This window comes from Salvelinus fontinalis, chromosome 28 (assembly GCF_029448725.1).
Source record: "Salvelinus fontinalis isolate EN_2023a chromosome 28, ASM2944872v1, whole genome shotgun sequence".
NCBI lineage: Eukaryota > Metazoa > Chordata > Actinopteri > Salmoniformes > Salmonidae > Salvelinus > Salvelinus fontinalis.
This window is the reverse complement of record NC_074692.1, coordinates 35,577,312-35,604,978: the sequence shown is the minus strand read 5'-3', so window position 1 is coordinate 35,604,978 and position 27,667 is coordinate 35,577,312. Positions and strand designations below refer to the sequence as shown.

Genomic DNA, 27,667 nt, shown 5'->3' with positions numbered 1-27,667 from the left:
CATGACTCGCTTCACCTCTGACTTTCTCTCCCTCTTTCTCTGTCTGGTCCACAGATCCACATGAAGACGATGCCAGCTGCCATGTACCGCTTGCTAACTGCCCAGGAGCAACCCGTTTACATCTAGAACTGACCTCACCCTGTGACTCTTCACCTTTGACCTCTTATCCTGACCCCCAGCTCACTGCACCCTCTGTGTGTGAGGCAATTCCTCCCCCTCTCCCCAAACCCCAGCTCACCATTGGAGAATGAAGCTTCTATAGCCTTACGAGTGGACCTATCATGTGCTCTGGATTACTCTCCAATCCGATTGTTTTGCTGTGGAGAGTAGAGGTGGGCTGTACCAGACAGCTTGTTCAAGCCCCTCCCATCCCGAGGTTCATTTCCTGCTCTTCTCTCTCATCTCTTGTTCTCTCCCTCTGTCTTTCTGTCTTTTTTCCCTCTCTCTCTTTCTCTCAGCATTATCTCCTTCTCCATTCTCTCCCTACCTCTCTTGCTCTCTCCCTCTCTCTCTTTCTCTCAGCATTATCTCCTTCTCCATTCTCTCCCTACCCCTCTCTCTCTCTCTCTCTTTCTCTTGCCGGCTGCACTCATCTGATATAATGTTAGGGTTACCTCTGTGTTCCTCTGTGTTCTCCCACAACATAAACAAGAAGAAAGGGAGTGTGAAACCTGCTGATTATTAACAAGTGGTACCACTCTGAACAACCAATCACATATTCTTCCTCATAACATTCCACACCTTCCAGCTAACATTAACGAGAGTCGAGGCAGAGGATGAAAGACTCTGCCAGCCCACCAGAACAGATGAAGAAAACAAAACGTTCCCATCTTTCCAACTTTAGTTTTTCCCTTTATTTTGTGTCCAGTATGTTTTTATGGCTGAGATTTGGCCTGATTTATCCAGCATTACAAGCTGCTTTCTCTCTCTCTCTATGCCCAGGCATCTGTTATTGTCAGAACCGATCTCATCCACAGGAGGTACACTATCAATCAAATTCAATCAAATGTATTTATAAAGCTCTTCTTACATCAGCTGATGTCACAAAGTGTTGTACAGAAACCCAGCCTAAACCCCCAAACAGCAAGCAATGCAGGTGTAGAAGCACTACACCCACCCAATGATTTACAACCTTCAAAGGAATCCATGTTCCCTTACGAAAACCAGTTCTACAAGACCGGAGACTCGGCTCGGCACGGCTCCAGTCACGTGCACGGCTGATATTGGTCTATTCACGTGCTCACGTGCACGGTTTATTTCCACCCTGGGAAGAGCAGGGGAAGAACTGCATCATCAAACCGCCATATGTCAGGAAAGTTGAACAACATTAAGGATTTTACAGGCACTCTGAGACCGGTGCTAACGTGATGCATTCCATCCAGAGCTATATGGCTTTGTCTGATGGAGCAACAGGGGGTGATGGACTTTGTCTGATGGAGCAACAGGTGGTGATGGGCTTTGTCTGATGGAGCAACAGGGGGTGATGGGCTTTGTCTGATGGAGCAACAGGGGGTGATGGGCTTTGTCTGATGGAGCAACAGGTGGTGATGGGCTTTTTCTGATGGAGCAACAGGGGGTGATGGGCTTTGTCTGATGGAGCAACAGGGGGTGATGGGCTTTGTCTGATGGAGCAACAGGTGGTGATGGGCTTTGTCTGATGGAGCAACAGGTGGTGATGGGCTTTGTCTGATGGAGCAACAGGGGGTGATGGACTTTGTCTGATGGAGCAACAGGGGGTGATGGACTTTGTCTGATGGAGCAACAGGGGGTGATGGGCTTTGTCTGATGGAGCAACAGGGGGTGATGGGCTTTGTCTGATGGAGCAACAGGTGGTGATGGGCTTTGTCTGATGGAGCAACAGGGGGTGATGGGCTTTGTCTGATGGAGCAACAGGTGGTGATGGGCTTTGTCTGATGGAGCAACAGGTGGTGATGGGCTTTGTCTGATGGAGCAACAGGGGGTGATGGGCTTTGTCTGATGGAGCAACAGGTGGTGATGGGCTTTGTCTTGTCTGATGGAGCAACAGGTGGTGATGGGCTTTGTCTGATGGAGCAACAGGTGGTGATGGGCTTTGTCTTGTCTGATGGAGCAACAGGGGGTGATGGGCTTTGTCTGATGGAGCAACAGGTGGTGATGGGCTTTGTCTGATGGAGCAACAGGTGGTGATGGGCTTTGTCTGATGGAGCAACAGGTGGTGATGGGCTTTGTCTTGTCTGATGGAGCAACAGGTGGTGATGGGCTTTGTCTTGTCTGATGGAGTAACAGGTTGTGATGGGCTTTGTCTTGTCTGATGGAGCAACAGGTTGTGATGGGCTTTGTCTTGTCTGATGGAGCAACAGGTTGTGATGGGCTTTGTCTTGTCTGATGGAGCAACAGGTTGTGATGGACTCTGTCTTGTCTGATGGAGCAACAGGTTGTGATGGGCTTTGTCTTGTCTGATGGAGCAACAGGTTGTGATGGGCTTTGTCTTGTCTGATGGAGCAACAGGTGGTGATGGGCTTTGTCTTGTCTGATGGAGCAACAGGTGGTGATGGGCTTTGTCTTGTCTGATGGAGCAACAGGTGGTGATGGGCTTTGTCTTGTCTGATGGAGCAACAGGTGGTGATGGGCTTTGTCTTGTCTGATGGAGCAACAGGTTGTGATGGGCTTTGTCTTGTCTGATGGAGCAACAGGTGGTGATGGGCTCTGTCTGGTCTGATGGAGCAACAGGTTGTGATGGGCTTTGTCTTGTCTGATGGAGCAACAGGTGGTGATGGGCTTTGTCTTGTCTGATGGAGCAACAGGTGGTGATGGGCTTTGTCTTGTCTGATGGAGCAACAGGTGGTGATGGGCTTTGTCTTGTCTGATGGAGCAACAGGTGGTGATGGGCTTTGTCTTGTCTGATGGAGCAACAGGTGGTGATGGACTGTCTTTGTGCCTCCTGGAAAAACGGGTTGTAGCTAAATACTGTAGTACGATAGTTCACCAAGATTTCTGCTAAAACAGAACACATCCATCTAAATCAGAGGATAGATAGCAGAAGAGATTACCCAGACTGAAGCACCAAGTTAAGCGTCTTCATTTTTGTCATGCTGAAAGTTGGATTAGAATTGTACACCAAACTGAAGTTCGGGTTAGGATTAGACTGTGTTACAATACCAACTAAAAAGTTCAATGATATTATTTTGCATTTTATTTTGTAATGGAGAAATGTACATTCCACCGTCTTATTCAATAGACACACAATTTGTTTTTATTTTGTCTTGAATTTAATCAGCAGTATTTATGCGAGACCATACTGTAATTATGTTAATCGAACATCATATATTATAATATAGTACATTGCATTTGGATCTCAATCTTTATACTTGAAGGATGTTCATCATAGTTCAGGAAATGGGCCATTATTTTGTTGTTTAAAAAACCACATAATTTATGCATTTATTTTTAGATGTAATTTTATCTCACAGATGTGATGAATTTAAGGTACTTTGAATCAACATAATCTCACAGTTCTCTGGTGTACATGTATTCACAAACCCTCAGTGATCTGCTGCATGAAGGGGCTACAAGGGATTAAATAGGCTACAGCAGGGTTCCCCAACTGGTGGCTCGCGGTTGACTTTATTTGGCCACCCAAGTTTTCCACAACAACAAAAAATAAAATATATTTATATACACTACAGATCAAAAGTTTGGACACACCTACTCATTCAAGGGTTTTTCTTCATTTTTACTATTTTCTACATTGTATAATAATAGTGAAGACATCAAAACTATGAAATAAACACATATGGGATCATGTAGTAACGAAAAAAGTGTTAAACAAATCAAAATATATTTTATATTTGAGATTCTTCAAATATCCACCATTTGCCTTGATGACAGCTTTGCACACTCTTCGCATTCTCTCAACCAGGTTCACCTGGAATGCTTGTCCAACAGTCTTGAAGGAGTTCCCACATATGCTGAGCACTTGTTGGCTGCTTTTCCTCCACTCTGCGGTCCGACTCATCCCAAACCATCTCAATTATGTTGAGGTCGGGGGATTGTGGAGGTCAGGTTATCTGATGCAGCACTCCATCACTCTCCTTCTTGGTCAAATAGCCCTTACACAGCCTGAAGGTGTGTTGGGTCATTGTCCTGTTGAAAAACAAATGATAGTCCCACTAAGCTCAAACCAGATGGGATGGTGTATCGCTGCAGAATGCTGTGGTAACCATGCAGGTTAAGTGTGCCTTGAATTCTAAATAAATCACTGCCAGTGTCACCAGCAAAGCACCCCCACACCATCACACCTCCTCCTCCATGCTTCACGGTGGGAACTACACATGCGGAGATCATCCGTTCACCTACTCTGCGTCTCACAAAGACATGGCGTTTGGAACCAAAAATCTCAAAAGGACAGATTTCCACCGGTTTAATGTCCATTGCTCGTGTTTCTTGGCCCAAGCAAGTCTCATCTTCTTATTGGTGTCCTTTAGTAGTGTTTCCTCTGAACAGTTGATGTTGAGATGTGTCTGTTACTTGAACTCTGAAGCATTTATTTGGGCTAAAATCTCTGAGGTGCAGTTAACTTTAATAAACTTATCCTCTGCAGCAGAGGTAACTCTGAGTCTTCTTTCCTGTGGCGGTCCTCATAAGAGCCAGTTTCATCATAGCGCTTGATGGTTTTTGTTCTGGATTGACTGACCTTCATGTCTTCAAGTAATGATGGACTGTCGTTTCTCTTTGCTTATTTGAGTTGTTCTTGCCATAATATGAACTTGGTCTTTTACCAAATAGGGCTATCTGCTGTGTACCCTCCATACCTTGTCACAACACAACTGATTGGTTCAAACGCATTAAGAAGGAAAGAAATTCCACAAAGTCACACCTGTTAATTGAAATGCATTCCAGGTGACTACCTCGTGAAGCTGGTTGAGAGAATGCTAAGTGTGTGCAAAGCTTTCATCAACGCAAAGGGTGGCTACTTTGAAGAATCTAAAATATATTTTGATTTGTTTAACTCTTTTTTGGTTACTACATGATTCCATATGTGTTATTTCATAGTTTTGATGTCGTCACTATTATTCTACAATGTAGAAAATAGTAAAAATAAAGAAAAACCCTTGAATGACTAGGTGTGTCCAAACTTTTTTTGTGGGGGGGGGGGGGAGGGGGCGGCATATAAGACTGTAAAAACAACAGCAAATCAGCTCCAAGTGATTTTAATTTTTAAAATCTACTCCAAACTATTCCCTCGCAGAATAGAGATATACAGTGGCTTGTGAAAGTATTCACCCCCCTTTGGCATTTTTCATTTTTTTTTGCCTTACAACCTGGAATTAAAATAGATTCTTTGGGGGGGGGGGGGGGGGGGGGGGGGTTGTATCATTTCATTTACACAACACATGCCTACCACTTTGAAGATGCAACATATTTTTTGGGGTGAAACAAAGAAATAAGACAAAAAACGGAAAACTTGAGCATGCATAACTATTCACCCCTCTAAAGTCAATACTTTGTAGAGCCACCTTTTGCAGTAATGACAGCTGCAAGTCTCTTGGGGTATGTCTCAATAAGCTTGGCACATCTAGCCACTGGGATTTTTGCCCATTCTTCAAAGCAAAACTGCTCCAGCTCCTTCAAGTTGGATGGGTTCCACAAGTGTACAGCAATCTTTAAGTCATACCACAGATTCTCAATTGGATTGAGGTCTGGGCTTTGACTAGGCCATTCCAAGAAATGTAAATGTTTCCCCTTAAACCACTAAAGTGTTGCTTTAGCAGTATGCTTAGGGCCATTGTCCTGCTGGAAGGTGAACCTCCGTCCCAGTCTCAAATCTCTGGAAGACTGAAACAGGTTTCCCTCAAAAAATTCTCTGTATTTAGCACCATCCATCATTCCTTCAATTCTGACCAGTTTCCCAGTCCCTGCTGATAAAAAACATCCCCACAGCGTGATGCTGCCACCACCATGCTTCACTGTGGTGTTCTCGGGGTGATGAGAGGTGTTGGGTTTGCGCCAGACATAGTGTTTTCCTTGATGGCCAAAAAGCTCAATTTTATTATCTTCTGACCAGAGTACCTTCCATATGTTTGGGGAGTCTCCCACATGCCTTTTGGTGAACACCAAACGTGTTTGCTTATTTTTTCTTTAAGCAATGTTTTTTTCTTCTTCTGGACACTCTTCCGTAAAGCCCAGCTCTGTGGAGTGTACCGCTTAAAGTGGTCCTATGGACAGATACTCCAATCTCCGCTGTGGAGCTTTGCAGCTCCTTCAGGGTTATCTTTGGTCTCTTTTTTGCTTCTCTGATTAATGTCCTCCTTGCCTGGTCCATGAGTTTTGGGGGTGGGCTCTCTCTTGGCAGGTTTGTTGTGGTGCCATATTCTTTCCATTTTTAATAATGGATTTAATGGTGCTCCGTGGGATGTTCAAAGTTTCAGATATTTTTATATAACACAACCCTGATCTGTACTTCTCCACAACTTTGTCCCTGACCTGTTTGGAGAGCTCCTTGGTCTTCATGGTGCCGCTTGCTTGGTGGTGCCCCTTGCTTAGTAGTGTTGCAGACTCTGGGGCCTTCAGAACAGGTGTGTATATATACTAAGATCATGTGACAGATCATGTGACACTTAGATTGCACACAGGTGGACTTTATTTAACTAATTATGTGACTTGTGAAGGTAATTGGTTGCACCAGATCTTATTTAGGGGCTTCATAGCAAAGGGGGTGAGTACATATGCACACACCACTTTTCAGTTTTTCTATTTGTTATAATTTTTTGATATTTTTTTTTTTTCATTTCACTTCACCAATTTGGACTATTTTGTGTATGTCCATTACAAGACATCCAAATAAAATCAATTTAAATTACAGGTTGTAATGAAACAAAATAGTTAAAACACCAAAGGGGGTGTGAACTTCTGCAAGGCACTGTATGTGATTGTCATTAAGGTTTGAAATGATTATGTTCTTGTTAAATATTATATCTGTTTGGGCTTCTTGTGGTCAATTTGCAGTCTACAAATGATTTATAATTATGTTCCGGCACCGTGACCATCCGCTCAAGAAGACATGTGTCTGAAGCTAGTTGATGATCCCTGGGCTACAGCGTTTTGAGACTAGCATATTACTAAAGCCAGAACTGATGATTTATAGGACTGGGTTCAATTCAAATTGGAGTCAGTCAATTAAGGAAGTGATATACATTTAAAATTAAAACATTTATAATCTTTTGAAATAAATAGCTTCTCCTTTTCAGGTTATTGAGAAGTTATTGAAAATAGATTAATTATTTTGTTTTTGCAATACTTAGGTCTAAATTTTTGTTTACTTCATGAATTGACTGTCTTCAATTGGAATGGACTCCAACCCTGATGACTTAACCCTGGTAATGACCAGACTGTTCTGATTATGGTCCTGCTGTGAGAGTGTGAGGACAAAGTAATGCAGATGACTGAAGTGATGATGATGATTAACAATAGAAAGGAACGACTGACTATTCCTGGTGTTATGACTCCTCCTCTATAACCACGTCTTCCCTGTCATTGATCTGTCTGGCCTGCCGTATACATTTACAATACCTATTTTGTTCTCTTCTTCAGGATGAGAAGTAAGGCTGTCCTCTCACCCTGATCACGTTATGACACTAACATTGTAATTATATATTGATTGGGCTGGATGTGATAAATGGGATTGTTGAAAGTCCCTTTGACTCTACTTTAGAATCAGATCTAGGGCTCTATTCAATCTATATTGAGGAAATTCAGCTTTCCAGCGTGATCGAAATTTAAAGGCAATGTTCCCTCACTAGCAAAAACTGCATTCACGGTAAACGCTGCAGATGTCAGCTCAATAGGAAATTACCTTAACATGTCGCGCTGTGTGTAACACCTTAGCGATAAAGATTGAATAGAGCCCCTAGTTATTCTAGAATATAATATATATACTATATATATATAATATGTCTAGATGATTCAAGAAGTTCATTCCGGGGAGCTTACGCCTCTTTAAAGGTGTATGACCTTTTGACCTTTTGCCCAGACATTCTCCTCCGTCACTTCTTGCCTCAGACACCCCCTCTCTGGACTCGTGTTTACAAACATGGTCGACGGCCCAGCAGCTTTGCTTTATGGGACAGTTTCCGGCTTGTAGAGCGCACACATTATCACGCTACACCTCTGTACTGACTTGTGGAGGGGACACATTATGACGCTACACCTCTGTACTGACTTGTGGAGGGGACACATTATGACGCTACACCTCTGTACTGACTTGTGGAGGGGACACATTATGACGCTACACCTCTGTACTGACTTGTGGAGGGGACACATTATGACGCTACACCTCTGTACTGACTTGTGGAGGGGACACATTATGACGCTACACCTCTGTACTGACTTGTGGAGGGGACACATTATGACGCTACACCTCTGTACTGACTTGTGGAGGGGACACATTATGACGCTACACCTCTGTACTGACTTGTGGAGGGGACACATTATGACGCTACACCTCTGTACTGACTTGTGGAGGGGACACATTATGACGCTACACCTCTGTACTGACTTGTGGAGGGGACACATTATGACGCTACACCTCTGTACTGACTTGTGGAGGGGACACATTATGACGCTACACCTCTGTACTGACTTGTGGAGGGGACACATTATGACGCTACACCTCTGTACTGACTTGTGGAGAGGACACACATTATGTACTCATTTCTAGTTGCTGCACTAGATCGCCCCGCCACCTGGCTTGTGTGAAAAACGTTGACCCTTTCCCTCCTTTCCTTTCCCTACATCACATTTAAACCATTGATTGTTCCAAGTGTCTGTCTCTCTGTATCTGTCTCTATCTCTGTCTCTCTATATCTGTCTATCTCTGTCTCTATCTCTGTCTGTTTCTCTCTATCTCTGTCTGTCTCGGTCTCTATCTCTGTATCTGTCTCTCTGTATCTCTGTCTATCTCTATCTCTGTCTGTCTCTATCTCTGTCTATCTCTCTCTAATCTCTCTCTCTGTCTGTCTCTATCTCTGTCTGTTTCTGTCTATCTCTCTCTAATCTCTGTCTGTTTCTATCTCTCTCTATCTCTGTCTGTTTCTGTCTATCTCTGTTTCTATCTCTGTCTGTCTCTATCTCTGTCTGTTTCTGTCTCTCTATCTCTGTCTGTTTCTGTCTCTCTATCTCTGTCTGTTTCTGTCTATCTCTCTCTATCTCTGTCTGTCTCTATCTCTGTCCGTTTCTATCTCTCTCTATCTCTGTCTGTTTCTGTCTCTCTCTATCTCTGTCTGTCTGTATCTCTGTCTGTCTCTATCTCTATCTCTGTCTGTCTCATGCCTAAAGCTCATTTTGGCCTTATTAATATTACTGTACTCTTTATGATATTGAACTAACATGATACTGAAGAAGAGTTCCTGTACGATCGACCATATGATGTTCTAGCATGGCCTATCTGGAGTTACCGACCGACCATATGATGTTCTAGCATGGTCTATCTGGAGTCACCGGTCAGTCTATCTATCTGTAGCCACCAGTCGTTCGGTCAACCATATGATGTTCTAGCATGGCCTATCTGGAGTCACCGGTCAGTCTATCTATCTGTAGCCACCAGTCGTTCGGTCAACCATATGATGTTCTAGCATGGCCTATCTGGAGTCACCGATCAGTCTATCTATCTGTAGCCACCAGTCGTTCGGTCAACCATATGATGTTCTAGCATGGTCTATCTGAAGTCACCGGTCTGTCTATCTGAAGTCACCGGTCTGTCTATCTGAAGTCACCGGTCTGTCTATCTGAAGTCACCGGTCTGTCTATCTGAAGTCACCGGTCTGTCTATCTGTAGCCACCAGTCGTTCGGTCAACCATATGATGTTCTAGCTTGGTCTATCTGGAGTCACCGGTCTGTCTATCTGAAGTCACCGGTCTGTCTATCTGAAGTCACCGGTCTGTCTATCTGGAGTCACCGGTCGTTCGGTCGACCATATGATGTTCTAGCTTGGTCTACCGGTCGGTCTTATGCTGTATCATTCCTGCTTCTAGTGTGTGTGGCGTGTGATGACCACTTCATTATTCCACATTAAACCAAAACCAGCTGGAATACATAATTTACAATGGCAAGAAAAATAATACGAACCCTTTGGAAATTCCTGGATTTCTGCATAAATTAGTCATCAAATTTGATCTGATCTTCATCTAGGTCACAACAACAGACAAATACAGTCTGCTTAAACTAATAACACACAAACAATTATACGTTTTCCTGTCTTTATTGAACACACTGTGTAAACATTCACAGTGCAGGGTGGGAAAAGTATGTGAACCCTTGGATTTAATAACTGGTTGACCCTCCTTTGGCAGCAATAACCTCAACCAAATGTTTTCTGTAGTTGTGGATCAGACTTGCACAACGGTCAGGAGGAATTTTGGACCATTCCTTTTTACAAAACTGTTTCAGTTCAGCAATATTCTTGGGATGTCTGGTGTGAACTGCTCACTCGAGGTCATGCTACAGCATCTAAATCGGGTTGAGGTCAGGAATGACTGGGCATATTTTCTTCTGTTGAAGCCATTCTGATGTTGATTTACTTCTATGTTTGGGTCGTTGTCCTGTTGCATCACCCAACTTCTGTTGAGCTTCAATTGGCAGACAGCCTAACATTCTCCTGAAAAATGTCTTGATAAACTTGGCAATTCATTTTTCTGTTGATTATAGCAAGCTGTCCAGGCCCTGAGGTGCTCCCTCCACTATACTTTACAGTTGGGATGAGGTTTTGATGTTGGTGTGCTGTGTCTTTTTTCTCCACACATAGTGTTGTGTGTTCCTTCCAAACAACTCCACTGTAGTTGCATCTGTCCACAGAATATTTTGCCAGCAGCGCTGTGGAACATCCAGGTGCACTTTTGCAAACTTCAGACGTGCAGCAATGTTTTTTTTGGACAGCAGTGGCTTCTTCTGTGGTGTCCTTCCATTAACACCATTCTTGTTTAGTGTTTTACTTATCGTAGACTCGTCAACAGAGATGTTAGCATGTTCCAGAGATTTCTGTAAGCCTTCAGCTGACACTAGGATTCTTCTTAACCTCATTGATTATTCTGCGCTGTGCTCTTGCAGTCATCTTTGCAGGACAGCCACTCCTAGAGAGAGTAGCAACAGTGCTGAACTTTCTCCATTTATAGACAATTTGTCTTACCGTGGACTGATGAACATCAAGGCTTTTAGAGATACTTTTATAACCCTTTCCAGCTTCATGCAAGTCAACAATTCTTATGTCTTCTGAGATCTCTTTTGTTTGAGACATGGTTCACATCAGGCAATGCTTCTTGTGAATAGCAAACTCACATGTTGTGAGTGTTTTTTATAGGGCAAGGCAGCTCTAACCAACATCTCCAATCTCGTCTCATTGATTGGACTCCAGGTTAGCCGACTCCTGACTCCAATGAGCTTTTGTAGAAGTCATTAGCCTAGGTGGGGTTCACATACTTTTTCCAACCTACACTGTGAAGGTTTAAATTATGTATTCAATATAGACAAGAAAAATGCAATAATTTGTGTGTTATTAGTTTAGGCACACTATGTTTGTCTATTGTTGTGACTTAGATCAAATTGGATGACAAATTTATGCAGAAATCCAGGTAATTCCAAAGGGTTCACATACTTTTTCTTGCCACTGTATACATAAACATATATAAATATACAGGTATATCTACTTCTAATGGTTATTTTGTGTGTTGAGTTTGGATTGACCATATAAGCAAGCTTCAATGAATAACAAATAAGGTGAAATGAGAACTGAGTAAACTAGTGGCAAGGGCCCTTACGATGTCTCTTAAAGAAGTGGTTTCATGTCAACTAGGTAAGAGACGACGTGAATGATTGTGTGAAAAAACATAATGACATATTTGTCTAGAGCACAAGGCAACGAACACAGGGGGCATATTGCTGAAGAATAGACCTTCCCTGTCTGTGTTGGCGATAGTAGGCTATTGTGACGCAACAAAGGTGTCCTTTGTAAAGAGATGGGCAGCAAACATACACTTGAGTCGATGGTGACTGTGAGGTAGGCTAACTAGTGTTTATAATGCACTGTTTTGAATGTAATTCATCTTAAAATGTTTGTCGACATGTCTAAAGATGATGAAAACGTGAAAAATACTACTTTCTGTAAAGCTAAGGCAATTTGTATTTATTTGCTAGCTATTTCTGTGATGTTATTGAACTACAGAACGGGAACGTTTGTACCGGTATTTACAACAATAAACTACTTGCAGAAGGACGGGACTGTTGTTGTTTTTGTTGTTGCTTCTAAGGCCAGGATTCAATCCACAGCCGACAATGCACCTTTTAAAGGTCATTTAAGTTAGAGATGACATCCGCAATGTTTATCATGAATGTAATCTACGTGAAAGACGCATCGTCTCTGTCCGGTGAGCTGCTCTTTAACGTGCCCGGTGAGCTGCTTTTTAACGTGCCTTGGAATGAAGCCGGCGCATAAATGGTGCACTTTAAGGCCACGATGTAATCCGGAAGAGTATAAGAGGCACATTTATAGTGAGTTTGAAATGTAAATGACGTTTTTCGATTGAGCCGACATATGCAGCTTTTATTGTGAACGCAGTCTCGGCAGTTGGAACATTGCCTTTAAAAGGTGCGTAGCCAAAATAATGACCGATGGGATTGAATCCCGGCTTAAACAAATCTATTGAAGCTGAATTAAGACTCACCACTCATAGTGCATGGCCAGTTTAATTCATACCGAACATTTTATATGGAACATTACATGTTGCTTTATTTAAGGCACTGGTCAGATAGTGAAGTATAGAGAGAGACCCTTCCATAGGCTCTCACATGCAGGTAGGGTTCAGTGATGTCATATGTACAGCCAGCCATTTTATAACAGTTTGTAACACAGAATGGTTCATGGGAAATATTTGGAAACAATTTTAAAACCTTTGATTCCCAGGTCACCTCTTTCACAATGCAAACAACATAGTGTACAGACAACACGATACACTGTACATACACTTCAACAGCATTAGTGCAGCAGATACACACACACACACACACACACACACACACAACACACGCAGCCGCACACACACAGCCTTTCTAAAGGCTTGTACTTGCAGTCTGTGGGACTCAGTTTCAAAGTTCTTTAAGAATGGCTTTTCCCCACTAGGTTTAGCAGTGGCAGTCCCACACCTCGCCACCAGGGGGCGCCTTTCCCTTGGAGTCAATAAGTTGTTTCCCCCAGTGGACCTTGCCATCAGCTTGTGCTAAGGGAGTGTTGGGATGGGAAGAGGGTTCCATCAGATCACAGTTTCCCTAAACACCCCTATGAGACTGTGGGGGCGTTCGTGATGATCCAGGCGTGAGCCCGCCCGTGACGTCGACCTAGAACCTACTCTAGACCTGGTTCTAGACCAGGACTTGAAGCCAGACCCACCACCTTGCCTGGCCTCTAGTGGCTGCTGCTCTGCCCAGGTGAAGGTGCTGAGGTCCCCACAACTCCGCAGGTGCAGCAGGCCGGGCCTCTTTCGGAGGGGCTGGGGGAGGGTCCGGGAGGAACAGTCCAGCATGGGGACATGGGGTCTGGAGCAGGCCCTGGGGAGGGACAAAGGCTGGGCGAGGGCTCCAGCTGGTGTCTCTGATACTGTGATCACCTGGAGAGAGAGGAGAAGAGGTTCAGTTTAAAGGGATAGTTCACCCAAATGTATATCTTCATGTCCTGTCTTCCTGACCTACTCATCCTTCTCTTCCCCTCTCTCTCTCCTCATCCCCCCTCCTTTCCTATCTATCCAGTTTCCACTTCTTTTTCTGTTCTATGTAGCTGGCACAGTGTTCTATGTAGCTGGCACAGTGTTCTATGTAGCTGGCACAGTGTTCTATGTAGCTGGCACAGTGTTCTATGTACTGTAGCTGGTACAGTGTTCTATGTAGCTGGTACAGTGTTCTTTGTAGCTGGCACAGTGTTCTATGTAGCTGGCACAGTGTTCTATGTACTGTAGCTGGTACAGTGTTCTATGTAGCTGGCACAGTGTTCTATGTAGCTGGCACAGTGTTCTATGTAGCTGGCACAGTGTTCTATGTACTGTAGCTGGCACAGTGTTCTATGTACTGTAGCTGGTACAGTGTTCTATGTAGCTGGCACAGTGTTCTATGTACTGCAGCTGGTACAGTGTTCTATGTATCTGACAGTGTTCTATGTACTGTAGCTGGCACAGTGTTCTATGTAACTGGTACAGTGTTCTATGTAGCTGGCACAGTGTTCTATGTAGCTGGCACAGTGTTCTATGTATATACACTATCAGTAGTCGCAGCTGGACCCTATTGAACCAAGCCAACTCACGCTGTAGTATACTAATAGCTGCCATAGCTAGCTTATTTATCATCCAATATGATTACGTAGTACCTGGCTTGACTGCATCAAACCAGGAGATGCTAGTTAAGCTAGCTAGCTAGGTTAATTGAAGCTTCATGCACTTTCTCATCCTACAGTTACAAATAACAGCAACTCATTCAGACTAGAAAGTAGCAGTCTACCTGTTGGCTCTTGGTCGTTGTAGCCTGTCCTTCTCCTTTAACTTTTAATTCCATTATTTTAATCCCATCTTCCATTGATTAGATATCTCCTAACTTTTGCCCCACACGGAGGCTCTATGACTGAAGCCTATTGCCGTGTTAATTACTTATGACTGGTCAACAACAAGCTACACCTGCCATGCTGCTACCTGGTCTATGTATCTACAGAAATATATAATTTACATAAATATTCACACCCTTGAGTCAATACATGTTAGAAACACCTTTGGCAGCGATTACAGCTGTGAGTCTTTCTGGGTAAGTCTCTAAGAGAGATTACAGCTGGGAGTCTTTCTGGGTAAGTCTCTAAGAGAGATTACAGCTGGGAGTCTTTCTGGGTAAGTCTCTAAGAGAGATTACAGCTGGGAGTCTTTCTGGGTAAATCTCTAAGAGAGATTACAGCTGGGAGTCTTTCTGGGTACGTCTAAGAGAGATTACAGCTGTGAGTCTTTCTGGGTAAGTCTCTAAGAGAGATTACAGCTGTGAGTCTTTCTGGGTAAGTCTCTAAGAGAGATTACAGCTGGGAGTCTTTCTGGGTAAGTCTCTAAGAGTGATTACAGCTGGGAGTCTTTCTGGGTAAGTCTCTAAGAGAGATTACAGCTGGGAGTCTTTCTGGGTAAGTCTCTAAGAGAGATTACAGCTGGGAGTCTTTCTGGGTAAGTCTCTAAGTGAGATTACAGCTGGGAGTCTTTCTGGGTAAGTCTCTAAGAGCTTTGCACACCTGGATTGTACATTCTTTACCCATAATACTTTTCAACATTGTTCAAGCTCTGTCAAGTTGGTTGACAACCATTTTCAAGTCTTGCCATAGATTTCCAAGCAGATTTAAGTTAAAACTATAACTCGGCCACTCAGCAACATTCACTGTCTTTCTTGGTAAGCAACTCCAATGTAGATTTGGCCTTGAGTATTGAGTTATTGTCCTGCTGAAAGGTGATTTCATCTCCCAGTGTGTGGTGGAAAGCAGACGGAACCAGGTTTTCCTCTAGGATTTTTTTGTGAGCTTAGCTCCATTCCGTTTCTTATTTATCCTGAAAAACGACCCATTCTTTAACAATTACAATCATACCCATAACACGATGCAGCCACCACTATGCTTGAAAATATGGAGAGTGATACTCAGTAATGTGTTGTGTTTGCACCAAACATAACCCTTGTTCGGGACATAAAGTTAATTGCTTTACCACATTTTTTTCCAGTTGTACTTTAGTGCCTTGTCGTAAACAGGATGCATGTTTTGGAATATTTTTTTTCTGTACAGGCTTCTTTATTGTCAATTAGGTTTCTATTGTGGAGTAACTACAATGTTGTTTATCCATCCTCAGTTTTCTCCTATCACAGCCATTAATCTCTGTAACTGTAGTAAAGTCACCATTGGCCTCATGGTGAAATCCCTGAGTGGTTTCCTTCCTCTCCTACAACTGAGTTAGGAAGGACACCTGTATCTTTGTAGTGACTGGCTGTATTGATACAGCATCCAAAGCATAATTAATAACTCAAAGGGATATTCAATGTCTGCTTTTTTCATTTGTACCCGTCTACCAATATGTGCTCTTCTTTGCGAGGCATTGGAAAACCTCCCTGGTTTTGTGTTTGAAATTCACTGCCCAACTGAGGAACCTTACAGATAATTGTACGCGTGGGGCACACAGAGTGAGTCCATGCAAGTTATTATGTGACTTGTTAAGCACATGTTTACTCCTGAATATATTTGACTAAAACGTAATAATTTCAAACTTTGCTTACATGTGTAAATGATCACATATACAATATTATGTGTGGGAATACTTTGCAGCAGATTTCCAGAACTAAAATCACTTGGAGCTGATTTCCTTGTGTTGTTATAGTCTTCTTTTTTTGGTGGGGGGTGGAAATAAAATCTTTACCTGTTCTATGTAGCCTCTCTGTAGCCTCTTTAGCAGTTCTATGTAGCCTCTATGTAGCCTCTTCAGCAATTCTATGTAGCCTCTATGTAGCCTCTTTACCGGTTCTATGTAGCCTCTATGTAGCCTCTTCAGCAGTTCTATGTAGCATCTATGTAGCCTCTTTACCTGTTCTATGAAGCTGGCACAGCGGACGGCCTCCTCCATGTGTTCCTGGTCTGAGCGCAGCACGCTACGGATGCTGTCCACCAGCTCCTGGACCTCGGGGGTCAGGCTGCAGTGGGCCGGCTGCTCTAGAAATCTGCTGACCAGCTGCTGGGTGTGTCTGTAGCTCTGGTAGTCCACCATGGAGGAGGGCCGGGGACGCCGCGGGGCTCTACCACCCCGCCGGAGAGTCACCGTCTGGGTCCGGGAGGACTGGGCAGCCAGGGTGGACTTGGAAGTCTGGGTGGAGACCTCGGTGGTCTGCGTGGCTGCTTCACAGCTTAACACTGAGGGAAGAGGGGGTGGAAGAGAGGAAGGGGAGAGAGAGAGAGAAGGGAGAGAGCGAGAGGGGTGGGAGAGAGGGGAGAGAGAGAGAGGGGAGAGGGGTGGGAGAGAGGGGAGAGGGAGAGAGGGGTGGGAGAGAGAGAGAGAGAGAGAGAGAGGAGTGGGAGAGAGAGGGATGGGAGAGGGGTGAGAGAGAGGGATGGGAGAGGGGTGAGAGAGGGATGGGAGAGGGGTGGGAGAGATGGTTGGGAGAGAAGGGAGAGAGAAAGGTGGGAGAGAGACGGGGAGAGAGGGTGGGAGAGGGGTGTGAGAGAAGGGAGAAAGAGTGGGGGAGAAAGAGAGAGAGGGGGGTGGGAGAGAAGGGAGAAAGAGGTGGGAGAGGGTTGGGGGGTTAGTGTGTCTGTAGAATTGCATATAGTGGGACATCTGTTGGAAGCAAACAACAGTTCTGCTATCCCTGTGAGGGAGGTCACACACAGCGATCCTAATGTGTCTTGCTGACAGATGCAGAGGCTGTAGATTAAGTGATGATAGACAGACTGTTCTTGAACTATACAGTTTATGTGATCCTCTTTAACCTTTGGCAGCTAGGTCCAGCAGCGGCACTCTTTGGCTGTTGGAGCCAGTGTGTGTGTGTGTGTGTGTGTGTGTGTGTGTGTGTTGTGCGGTGTGTGTGTGTGTGTGTGTGTGTGTGTGTGTGTGTGTGTGTGTGAGAGAGAGAGAGAGAGACCCTGTCTCACCTTTGGCAGCCAGGTCCAGTAGGACAGGGTCACTGTTAGAGCGTCTGGGCCTCTGGCGCTGAGACCTCCTAATGGGTGGCACAGGAGCACCCTGGTCCTGGGGAAGTCTGGCCTGGCACAGGGAGGGAGAGGGCGGAGATTGGGGAGAGGGGGGCATTGGAACAACCGTCGTCTGGGGACCAGCATCTGAAACACAGGAACAATAAAGACAATTAGAGGGAGAGGGGTAGAGGGGGGTGGTAGGACAGGGAACGGTATGGGGGGGGGGGGGGGGGGTAAGGAATGATGGGGGAGGTAGGACGGGGAGTGGTATAGGGGGTAAGGAATGATGGGGGGTAGGACGGGGAGTGGTATGGCGGGGTAAGGAATGATGGGGGGTAGGACGGGGAGTGGTATGGGGGGGGTAAGGAATGATGGGGGGGGGTAAGACGGGGAGCGGTATAGGGGGTAAGGAATGATGGGGGTAGGACGGGGAGCGGTATGGCGGGGTAAGGAATGATGGGGGGTAGGACGGGGAGCGGTATGGCGGGGTAAGGAATGATGGGGGGTAGGACGGGGAGCGGTATTGGGGGGTGGGGGTAGGGGGGTGACAGATTCTTATTTACTGTAAACAAATCGTTAATACACTTGTAGGGCAACAAATATCTCATCTAGGTTCAAATTACCTGAGAACTTGCTGGGGCGGGGTTATATATCCCCTCCCCATAAGTGTTCAAAGTACTGATCTAGGTTGCTAGGTACTGGATACCCATATAACAATACAAAATAAAATACAAATTCCTGCACACTATCTTTAGGAAACTCCTTAGAGACATTTGTAATTAGAACCATGTTTTGAGAGCTATACATTTTCCATCCGTCCGTCTTTCTCCTCCACCACATTCACTCTTTCTTCCTTCGTCTCTCTGGAGTGTGGGGTGCCATATTATACAAGGGTCACACCCAAAGCTCCATCTCTATCACAACAAACCCTGTGACCTCAGAGAGTTAGGAAGTGAACCTTCCAGGTGTGTTTGATCATGATGTCCCTGTCTATCTGACCTTCTGTGAGGTCTCCTCTGACCCTGACACAACTGAACGGGAAAGAGTTGTACAACTGAAAGGAAAGGGGGATACCTAGTCAGTTGTACAACTGAAAGGAAAGGGGGATACCTAGTCAGTTATACAACTGAAAGGAAAGGGGGATACCTAGTCAGTTGTACAACTGAAAGGAAAGGGGGATACCTAGTCAGTTATACAACTGAAAGGAAAGGGGGATACCTAGTCAGTTATACAACTGAACGGGAAAGGGGGATACCTAGTCAGTTATACAACTGAAAGGAAAGGGGGATACCTAGTCAGTTGTACAACTGAAAGGAAAGGGGGATACCTAGTCAGTTATACAACAGAAAGGAAAGGGGGATACCTAGTCAGTTATACAACTGAAAGGAAAGGGGGATACCTAGTCAGTTGTACAACTGAAAGGGAAAGGGAGATACCTAGTCAGTTGTACAACAGAAAGGAAAGGAGGATACCTAGTCAGTTGTACAACTGAAAGGGGGATACCTAGTCAGTTATACAACTGAAAGGAAAGGGGGATACCTAGTCAGTTGTACAACAGAAAGGGAAAGGGGGATACCTAGTCAGTTGTACAACTGAAAGGGGGATACCTAGTCAGTTGTACAACAGAAAGGAAAGGGGGATACCTAGTCAGTTGTACAACTGAAAGGAAAGGAGGATACCTAGTCAGTTGTACAACTGAAAGGAAAGGAGGATACCTAGTCAGTTGTACAACTGAAAGGAAAGGGGGATACCTAGTCAGTTATACAACTGAAAGGAAAGGGGGATACCTAGTCAGTTATACAACTGAACGGGAAAGGGGGATACCTAGTCAGTTATACAACTGAAAGGAAAGGGGGATACCTAGTCAGTTGTACAACTGAAAGGAAAGGGGGATACCTAGTCAGTTATACAACAGAAAGGAAAGGGGGATACCTAGTCAGTTATACAACTGAAAGGAAAGGGGGATACCTAGTCAGTTGTACAACTGAAAGGGAAAGGGAGATACCTAGTCAGTTGTACAACAGAAAGGAAAGGAGGATACCTAGTCAGTTGTACAACTGAAAGGGGGATACCTAGTCAGTTATACAACTGAAAGGAAAGGGGGATACCTAGTCAGTTGTACAACAGAAAGGGAAAGGGGGATACCTAGTCAGTTGTACAACTGAAAGGGGGATACCTAGTCAGTTGTACAACAGAAAGGAAAGGGGGATACCTAGTCAGTTGTACAACTGAAAGGAAAGGAGGATACCTAGTCAGTTGTACAACTGAAAGGAAAGGAGGATACCTAGTCAGTTGTACAACTGAAAGGAAAGGGGGATACCTAGTCAGTTGTACAACTGAAAGGGGGATACCTAGTCAGTTGTACAACAGAAAGGAAAGGGGGATACCTAGTCAGTTGTACAACTGAAAGGGGGATACCTAGTCAGTTGTACAACAGAAAGGAAAGGGGGATACCTAGTCAGTTGTACAACTGAAAGGAAAGGAGGATACCTAGTCAGTTGTACAACTGAAAGGAAAGGAGGATACCTAGTCAGTTGTACAACTGAAAGGAAAGGGGGATACCTAGTCAGTTGTACAACTGAAAGGAAAGGAGGATACCTAGTCAGTTGTACAACTGAAAGGAAAGGAGGATACCTAGTCAGTTGTACAACAGAAAGGAAAGGGGGATACCTAGTCAGTTGTACAACTGAAAGGAAAGGAGGATACCTAGTCAGTTGTACAACTGAAAGGAAAGGAGGATACCTAGTCAGTTGTACAACAGAAAGGAAAGGGGGATACCTAGTCAGTTGTACAACAGAAAGGAAAGGGGGATACCTAGTCAGTTATACAACTGAAAGGAAAGGAGGATACCTAGTCAGTTATACAACTGAAAGGAAAGGGGGATACCTAGTCAGTTGTACAACTGAAAGGAAAGGGGGATACCTAGTCAGTTGTACAACTGAAAGGGAAAGGGGGATACCTAGTCAGTTGTACAACTGAAAGGAAAGGGGGATACCTAGTCAGTTGTACAACTGAAAGGAAAGGGGGATACCTAGTCAGTTATACAACTGAAAGGAAAGGGGGATACCTAGTCAGTTGTACAACTGAAAGGAAAGGGGGATACCTAGTCAGTTGTACAACTGAAAGGGAAAGGGGGATACCTAGTCAGTTGTACAACTGAAAGGGAAGGGGGATACCTAGTCAGTTGTACAACTGAAAGGAAAGGGGGATACCTAGTCAGTTATACAACTGAAAGGAAAGGGGGATACCTAGTCAGTTATACAACTGAAAGGAAAGGGGGATACCTAGTCAGTTATACAACAGAAAGGAAAGGGGGATACCTAGTCAGTTGTACAACTGAAAGGGGGATACCTAGTTAGTTGTACAACTGAAAGGAAAGGGGGATACCTAGTCAGTTATACAACTGAAAGGAAAGGGGGATACCTAGTCAGTTATACAACTGAAAGGAAAGGGGGATACCTAGTCAGTTGTACAACTGAAAGGGGGATACCTAGTTAGTTGTACAACTGAAAGGAAAGGGGGATACCTAGTCAGTTATACAACTGAAAGGAAAGGGGGATACCTAGTCAGTTATACAACTGAAAGGAAAGGGGGATACCTAGTCAGTTATACAACTGAAAGGAAAGGGGGATACCTAGTCAGTTATACAACTGAAAGGGGGATACCTAGTCAGTTGTACAACTGAAAGGGGGATACCTAGTCAGTTATACAACTGAAAGGAAAGGGGGATACCTAGTCAGTTGTACAACTGAAAGGGAAAGGGGGATACCTAGTCAGTTGTACAACTGAAAGGGGGATACCTAGTCAGTTGTACAACTGAAAGGGGGATACCTAGTCAGTTATACAACTGAAAGGAAAGGGGGATACCTAGTCAGTTATACAACTGAAAGGGAAAGGGGGATACCTAGTCAGTTATACAACTGAAAGGGAAAGGGAGATACCTAGTCAGTTATACAACTGAAAGGAAAGGGGGATACCTAGTCAGTTATACAACAGAAAGGAAAGGGGGATACCTAGTCAGTTATACAACTGAAAGGAAAGGGGGATACCTAGTCAGTTGTACAACTGAAAGGGAAAGGGAGATACCTAGTCAGTTGTACAACAGAAAGGAAAGGAGGATACCTAGTCAGTTGTACAACTGAAAGGGGGATACCTAGTCAGTTATACAACTGAAAGGAAAGGGGGATACCTAGTCAGTTGTACAACAGAAAGGGAAAGGGGGATACCTAGTCAGTTGTACAACTGAAAGGGGGATACCTAGTCAGTTGTACAACAGAAAGGAAAGGGGGATACCTAGTCAGTTGTACAACTGAAAGGAAAGGAGGATACCTAGTCAGTTGTACAACTGAAAGGAAAGGAGGATACCTAGTCAGTTGTACAACTGAAAGGAAAGGGGGATACCTAGTCAGTTGTACAACTGAAAGGGGGATACCTAGTCAGTTGTACAACAGAAAGGAAAGGGGGATACCTAGTCAGTTGTACAACTGAAAGGGGGATACCTAGTCAGTTGTACAACAGAAAGGAAAGGGGGATACCTAGTCAGTTGTACAACTGAAAGGAAAGGAGGATACCTAGTCAGTTGTACAACTGAAAGGAAAGGAGGATACCTAGTCAGTTGTACAACTGAAAGGAAAGGGGGATACCTAGTCAGTTGTACAACTGAAAGGAAAGGAGGATACCTAGTCAGTTGTACAACTGAAAGGAAAGGAGGATACCTAGTCAGTTGTACAACAGAAAGGAAAGGGGGATACCTAGTCAGTTGTACAACTGAAAGGAAAGGAGGATACCTAGTCAGTTGTACAACTGAAAGGAAAGGAGGATACCTAGTCAGTTGTACAACAGAAAGGAAAGGGGGATACCTAGTCAGTTGTACAACAGAAAGGAAAGGGGGATACCTAGTCAGTTATACAACTGAAAGGAAAGGAGGATACCTAGTCAGTTATACAACTGAAAGGAAAGGGGGATACCTAGTCAGTTGTACAACTGAAAGGAAAGGGGGATACCTAGTCAGTTGTACAACTGAAAGGGAAAGGGGGATACCTAGTCAGTTGTACAACTGAAAGGAAAGGGGGATACCTAGTCAGTTGTACAACTGAAAGGAAAGGGGGATACCTAGTCAGTTATACAACTGAAAGGAAAGGGGGATACCTAGTCAGTTGTACAACTGAAAGGAAAGGGGGATACCTAGTCAGTTGTACAACTGAAAGGGAAAGGGGGATACCTAGTCAGTTGTACAACTGAAAGGGAAGGGGGATACCTAGTCAGTTGTACAACTGAAAGGAAAGGGGGATACCTAGTCAGTTATACAACTGAAAGGAAAGGGGGATACCTAGTCAGTTATACAACTGAAAGGAAAGGGGGATACCTAGTCAGTTATACAACAGAAAGGAAAGGGGGATACCTAGTCAGTTGTACAACTGAAAGGGGGATACCTAGTTAGTTGTACAACTGAAAGGAAAGGGGGATACCTAGTCAGTTATACAACTGAAAGGAAAGGGGGATACCTAGTCAGTTATACAACTGAAAGGAAAGGGGGATACCTAGTCAGTTGTACAACTGAAAGGGGGATACCTAGTTAGTTGTACAACTGAAAGGAAAGGGGGATACCTAGTCAGTTATACAACTGAAAGGAAAGGGGGATACCTAGTCAGTTATACAACTGAAAGGAAAGGGGGATACCTAGTCAGTTATACAACTGAAAGGAAAGGGGGATACCTAGTCAGTTATACAACTGAAAGGGGGATACCTAGTCAGTTGTACAACTGAAAGGGGGATACCTAGTCAGTTATACAACTGAAAGGAAAGGGGGATACCTAGTCAGTTGTACAACTGAAAGGGAAAGGGGGATACCTAGTCAGTTGTACAACTGAAAGGGGGATACCTAGTCAGTTGTACAACTGAAAGGGGGATACCTAGTCAGTTATACAACTGAAAGGAAAGGGGGATACCTAGTCAGTTATACAACTGAAAGGGAAAGGGGGATACCTAGTCAGTTATACAACTGAAAGGGAAAGGGAGATACCTAGTCAGTTATACAACTGAAAGGAAAGGGGGATACCTAGTCAGTTATACAACTGAAAGGGAAAGGGAGATACCTAGTCAGTTGTACAACTGAAAGGGGGATACCTAGTTAGTTGTACAACTGAAAGGAAAGGAGGATACCTAGTCAGTTATACAACTGAAAGGAAAGGGGGATACCTAGTCAGTTATACAACTGAAAGGGAAAGGGAGATACCTAGTCAGTTGTACAACTGAAAGGGGGATACCTAGTTAGTTGTACAACTGAAAGGAAAGGAGGATACCTAGTCAGTTGTACAACTGAAAGGAAAGGGGGATACCTAGTCAGTTATACAACTGAAAGGAAAGGGGGATACCTAGTCAGTTATACAACTGAAAGGAAAGGGGGATACCTAGTCAGTTGTACAACTGAAAGGAAAGGGGGATACCTAGTCAGTTATACAACTGAAAGGAAAGGGGGATACCTAGTCAGTTATACAACTGAAAGGAAAGGGGGATACCTAGTCAGTTATACAACTGAAAGGGAAAGGGAGATACCTAGTCAGTTGTACAACTGAAAGGAAAGGGGGATACCTAGTCAGTTGTACAACTGAAAGGAAAGGAGGATACCTAGTCAGTTGTACAACTGAAAGGGGGATACCTAGTCAGTTATACAACTGAAAGGAAAGGGGGATACCTAGTCAGTTGTACAACTGAAAGGGAAAGGGAGATACCTAGTCAGTTATACAACTGAAAGGAAAGGGGGATACCTAGTCAGTTGTACAACTGAAAGGAAAGGGGGATACCTAGTCAGTTGTACAACAGAAAGGAAAGGAGGATACCTAGTCAGTTGTACAACTGAAAGGGGGATACCTAGTCAGTTATACAACTGAAAGGAAAGGGGGATACCTAGTCAGTTGTACAACAGAAAGGGAAAGGGGGATACCTAGTCAGTTGTACAACTGAAAGGAAAGGGGGATACCTAGTCAGTTATACAACTGAAAGGAAAGGGGGATACCTAGTCAGTTGTACAACTGAAAGGGGGATACCTAGTCAGTTGTACAACAGAAAGGGGAATACCTAGTCAGTTGTACAACAGAAAGGAAAGGGGGATACCTAGTCAGTTGTACAACAGAAAGGGGAATACCTAGTCAGTTGTACAACAGAAAGGAAAGGGGGATACCTAGTCAGTTGTACAACTGAAAGGAAAGGAGGATACCTAGTCAGTTGTACAACTGAAAGGAAAGGAGGATACCTAGTCAGTTGTACAACTGAAAGGAAAGGGGGATACCTAGTCAGTTGTACAACTGAAAGGGGGATACCTAGTCAGTTGTACAACAGAAAGGAAAGGGGGATACCTAGTCAGTTGTACAACTGAAAGGGGGATACCTAGTCAGTTGTACAACAGAAAGGAAAGGGGGATACCTAGTCAGTTGTACAACTGAAAGGAAAGGAGGATACCTAGTCAGTTGTACAACTGAAAGGAAAGGAGGATACCTAGTCAGTTGTACAACTGAAAGGAAAGGGGGATACCTAGTCAGTTGTACAACTGAAAGGGGGATACCTAGTCAGTTGTACAACAGAAAGGAAAGGGGGATACCTAGTCAGTTGTACAACAGAAAGGAAAGGGGGATACCTAGTCAGTTGTACAACTGAAAGGAAAGGGGGATACCTAGTCAGTTGTACAACAGAAAGGAAAGGGGGATACCTAGTCAGTTATACAACTGAAAGGAAAGGGGGATACCTAGTCAGTTGTACAACTGAAAGGAAAGGGGGATACCTAGTCAGTTATACAACTGAAAGGAAAGGGGGATACCTAGTCAGTTGTACAACTGAAAGGAAAGGGGGATACCTAGTCAGTTATACAACTGAAAGGGGGATACCTAGTCAGTTGTACAACAGAAAGGAAAGGGGGATACCTAGTCAGTTGTACAACTGAAAGGAAAGGAGGATACCTAGTCAGTTGTACAACTGAAAGGAAAGGAGGATACCTAGTCAGTTGTACAACTGAAAGGAAAGGGGGATACCTAGTCAGTTGTACAACTGAAAGGGGGATACCTAGTCAGTTGTACAACAGAAAGGAAAGGGGGATACCTAGTCAGTTGTACAACAGAAAGGAAAGGGGGATACCTAGTCAGTTGTACAACTGAAAGGAAAGGGGGATACCTAGTCAGTTGTACAACAGAAAGGAAAGGGGGATACCTAGTCAGTTGTACAACTGAAAGGAAAGGGGGATACCTAGTCAGTTGTACAACAGAAAGGGAAAGGGGGATACCTAGTTAGTTGTACAACTGAAAGGAAAGGGGGATACCTAGTCAGTTGTACAACTGAAAGGAAAGGGGGATACCTAGTCAGTTATACAACTGAAAGGAAAGGGGGATACCTAGTCAGTTATACAACTGAAAGGAAAGGGGGATACCTAGTCAGTTGTACAACAGAAAGGGAAAGGGGGATACCTAGTTAGTTGTACAACTGAAAGGAAAGGGGGATACCTAGTCAGTTGTACAACTGAAAGGAAAGGGGGATACCTAGTCAGTTGTACAACAGAAAGGAAAGGGGGATACCTAGTCAGTTATACAACTGAAAGGGAAAGGGAGATACCTAGTCAGTTGTACAACTGAAAGGGGGATACCTAGTTAGTTGTACAACTGAAAGGAAAGGAGGATACCTAGTCAGTTGTACAACTGAAAGGAAAGGGGGATACCTAGTCAGTTATACAACTGAAAGGAAAGGGGGATACCTAGTCAGTTATACAACTGAAAGGAAAGGGGGATACCTAGTCAGTTGTACAACTGAAAGGAAAGGGGGATACCTAGTCAGTTGTACAACTGAAAGGAAAGGGGGATACCTAGTCAGTTGTACAACTGAAAGGAAAGGGGGATACCTAGTCAGTTATACAACTGAAAGGAAAGGGGGATACCTAGTCAGTTATACAACTGAAAGGGGGATACCTAGTCAGTTGTACAACTGAAAGGGGGATACCTAGTCAGTTATACAACTGAAAGGAAAGGGGGATACCTAGTCAGTTATACAACTGAAAGGAGGATACCTAGTCAGTTGTACAACAGAAAGGAAAGGGGGATACCTAGTCAGTTGTACAACTGAAAGGAAAGGGGGATACCTAGTCAGTTATACAACTGAAAGGGGGATACCTAGTCAGTTGTACAACTGAAAGGGGGATACCTAGTCAGTTATACAACTGAAAGGAAAGGGGGATACCTAGTCAGTTATACAACTGAAAGGGAAAGGGGGATACCTAGTCAGTTGTACAACTGAAAGGAGGATACCTAGTTAGTTGTACAACTGAAAGGAAAGGGGGATACCTAGTTAGTTGTACAACTGAAAGGAAAGGAGGATACCTAGTCAGTTGTACAACTGAAAGGAAAGGGAGATACCTAGTCAGTTATACAACTGAAAGGAAAGGGGGATACCTAGTCAGTTATACAACTGAAAGGGAAAGGGAGATACCTAGTCAGTTGTACAACTGAAAGGGGGATACCTAGTTAGTTGTACAACTGAAAGGAAAGGAGGATACCTAGTCAGTTGTACAACTGAAAGGAAAGGGGGATACCTAGTCAGTTATACAACTGAAAGGAAAGGGGGATACCTAGTCAGTTGTACAACTGAAAGGGGGATACCTAGTTAGTTGTACAACTGAAAGGAAAGGAGGATACCTAGTCAGTTGTACAACTGAAAGGAAAGGGGGATACCTAGTCAGTTATACAACTGAAAGGAAAGGGGGATACCTAGTCAGTTGTACAACTGAAAGGGAAAGGGGGATACCTAGTCAGTTGTACAACTGAAAGGGGGATACCTAGTCAGTTGTACAACTGAAAGGAAAGGGGGATACCTAGTCAGTTATACAACTGAAAGGGAAAGGGAGATACCTAGTCAGTTGTACAACTGAAAGGGGGATACCTAGTTAGTTGTACAACTGAAAGGAAAGGAGGATACCTAGTCAGTTGTAC

General features: G+C 44.1%; 2 protein-coding genes across 8 annotated transcripts in view; one reads left to right on the top strand and one right to left on the bottom strand.

The window, feature by feature from the left end:
• The window catches only part of LOC129826642 (amyloid-beta A4 precursor protein-binding family A member 1-like), a 171,899-nt gene extending 166,825 nt beyond the window's left edge, over positions 1–5,074 (top strand). For all 5 annotated transcript variants that reach the window (XM_055887590.1, XM_055887592.1, XM_055887589.1 and 2 more), the window contains one exon: positions 55–5,074. In XM_055887590.1, coding sequence (XP_055743565.1) covers positions 55–126 — 72 coding nt within the window. In that variant the 3' untranslated portion in view covers positions 127–5,074. The remainder of the gene's footprint in view (positions 1–54) is intronic.
• Positions 5,075–12,693: 7,619 nt separating this feature from the next.
• Positions 12,694–27,667, bottom strand: part of LOC129826641 (endosomal transmembrane epsin interactor 1-like) — a 58,346-nt gene continuing 43,372 nt past the window's right edge. For all 3 annotated transcript variants that reach the window (XM_055887586.1, XM_055887587.1, XM_055887588.1), the window contains 3 exons: positions 17,661–17,846; positions 16,600–16,922; positions 12,694–13,629 (listed from right to left, as the gene is read on the bottom strand). In XM_055887586.1, the coding sequence (XP_055743561.1) occupies positions 13,276–13,629; positions 16,600–16,922; positions 17,661–17,846 (863 nt within the window). In that variant the 3' untranslated portion in view covers positions 12,694–13,275. The remainder of the gene's footprint in view (positions 13,630–16,599; positions 16,923–17,660; positions 17,847–27,667) is intronic.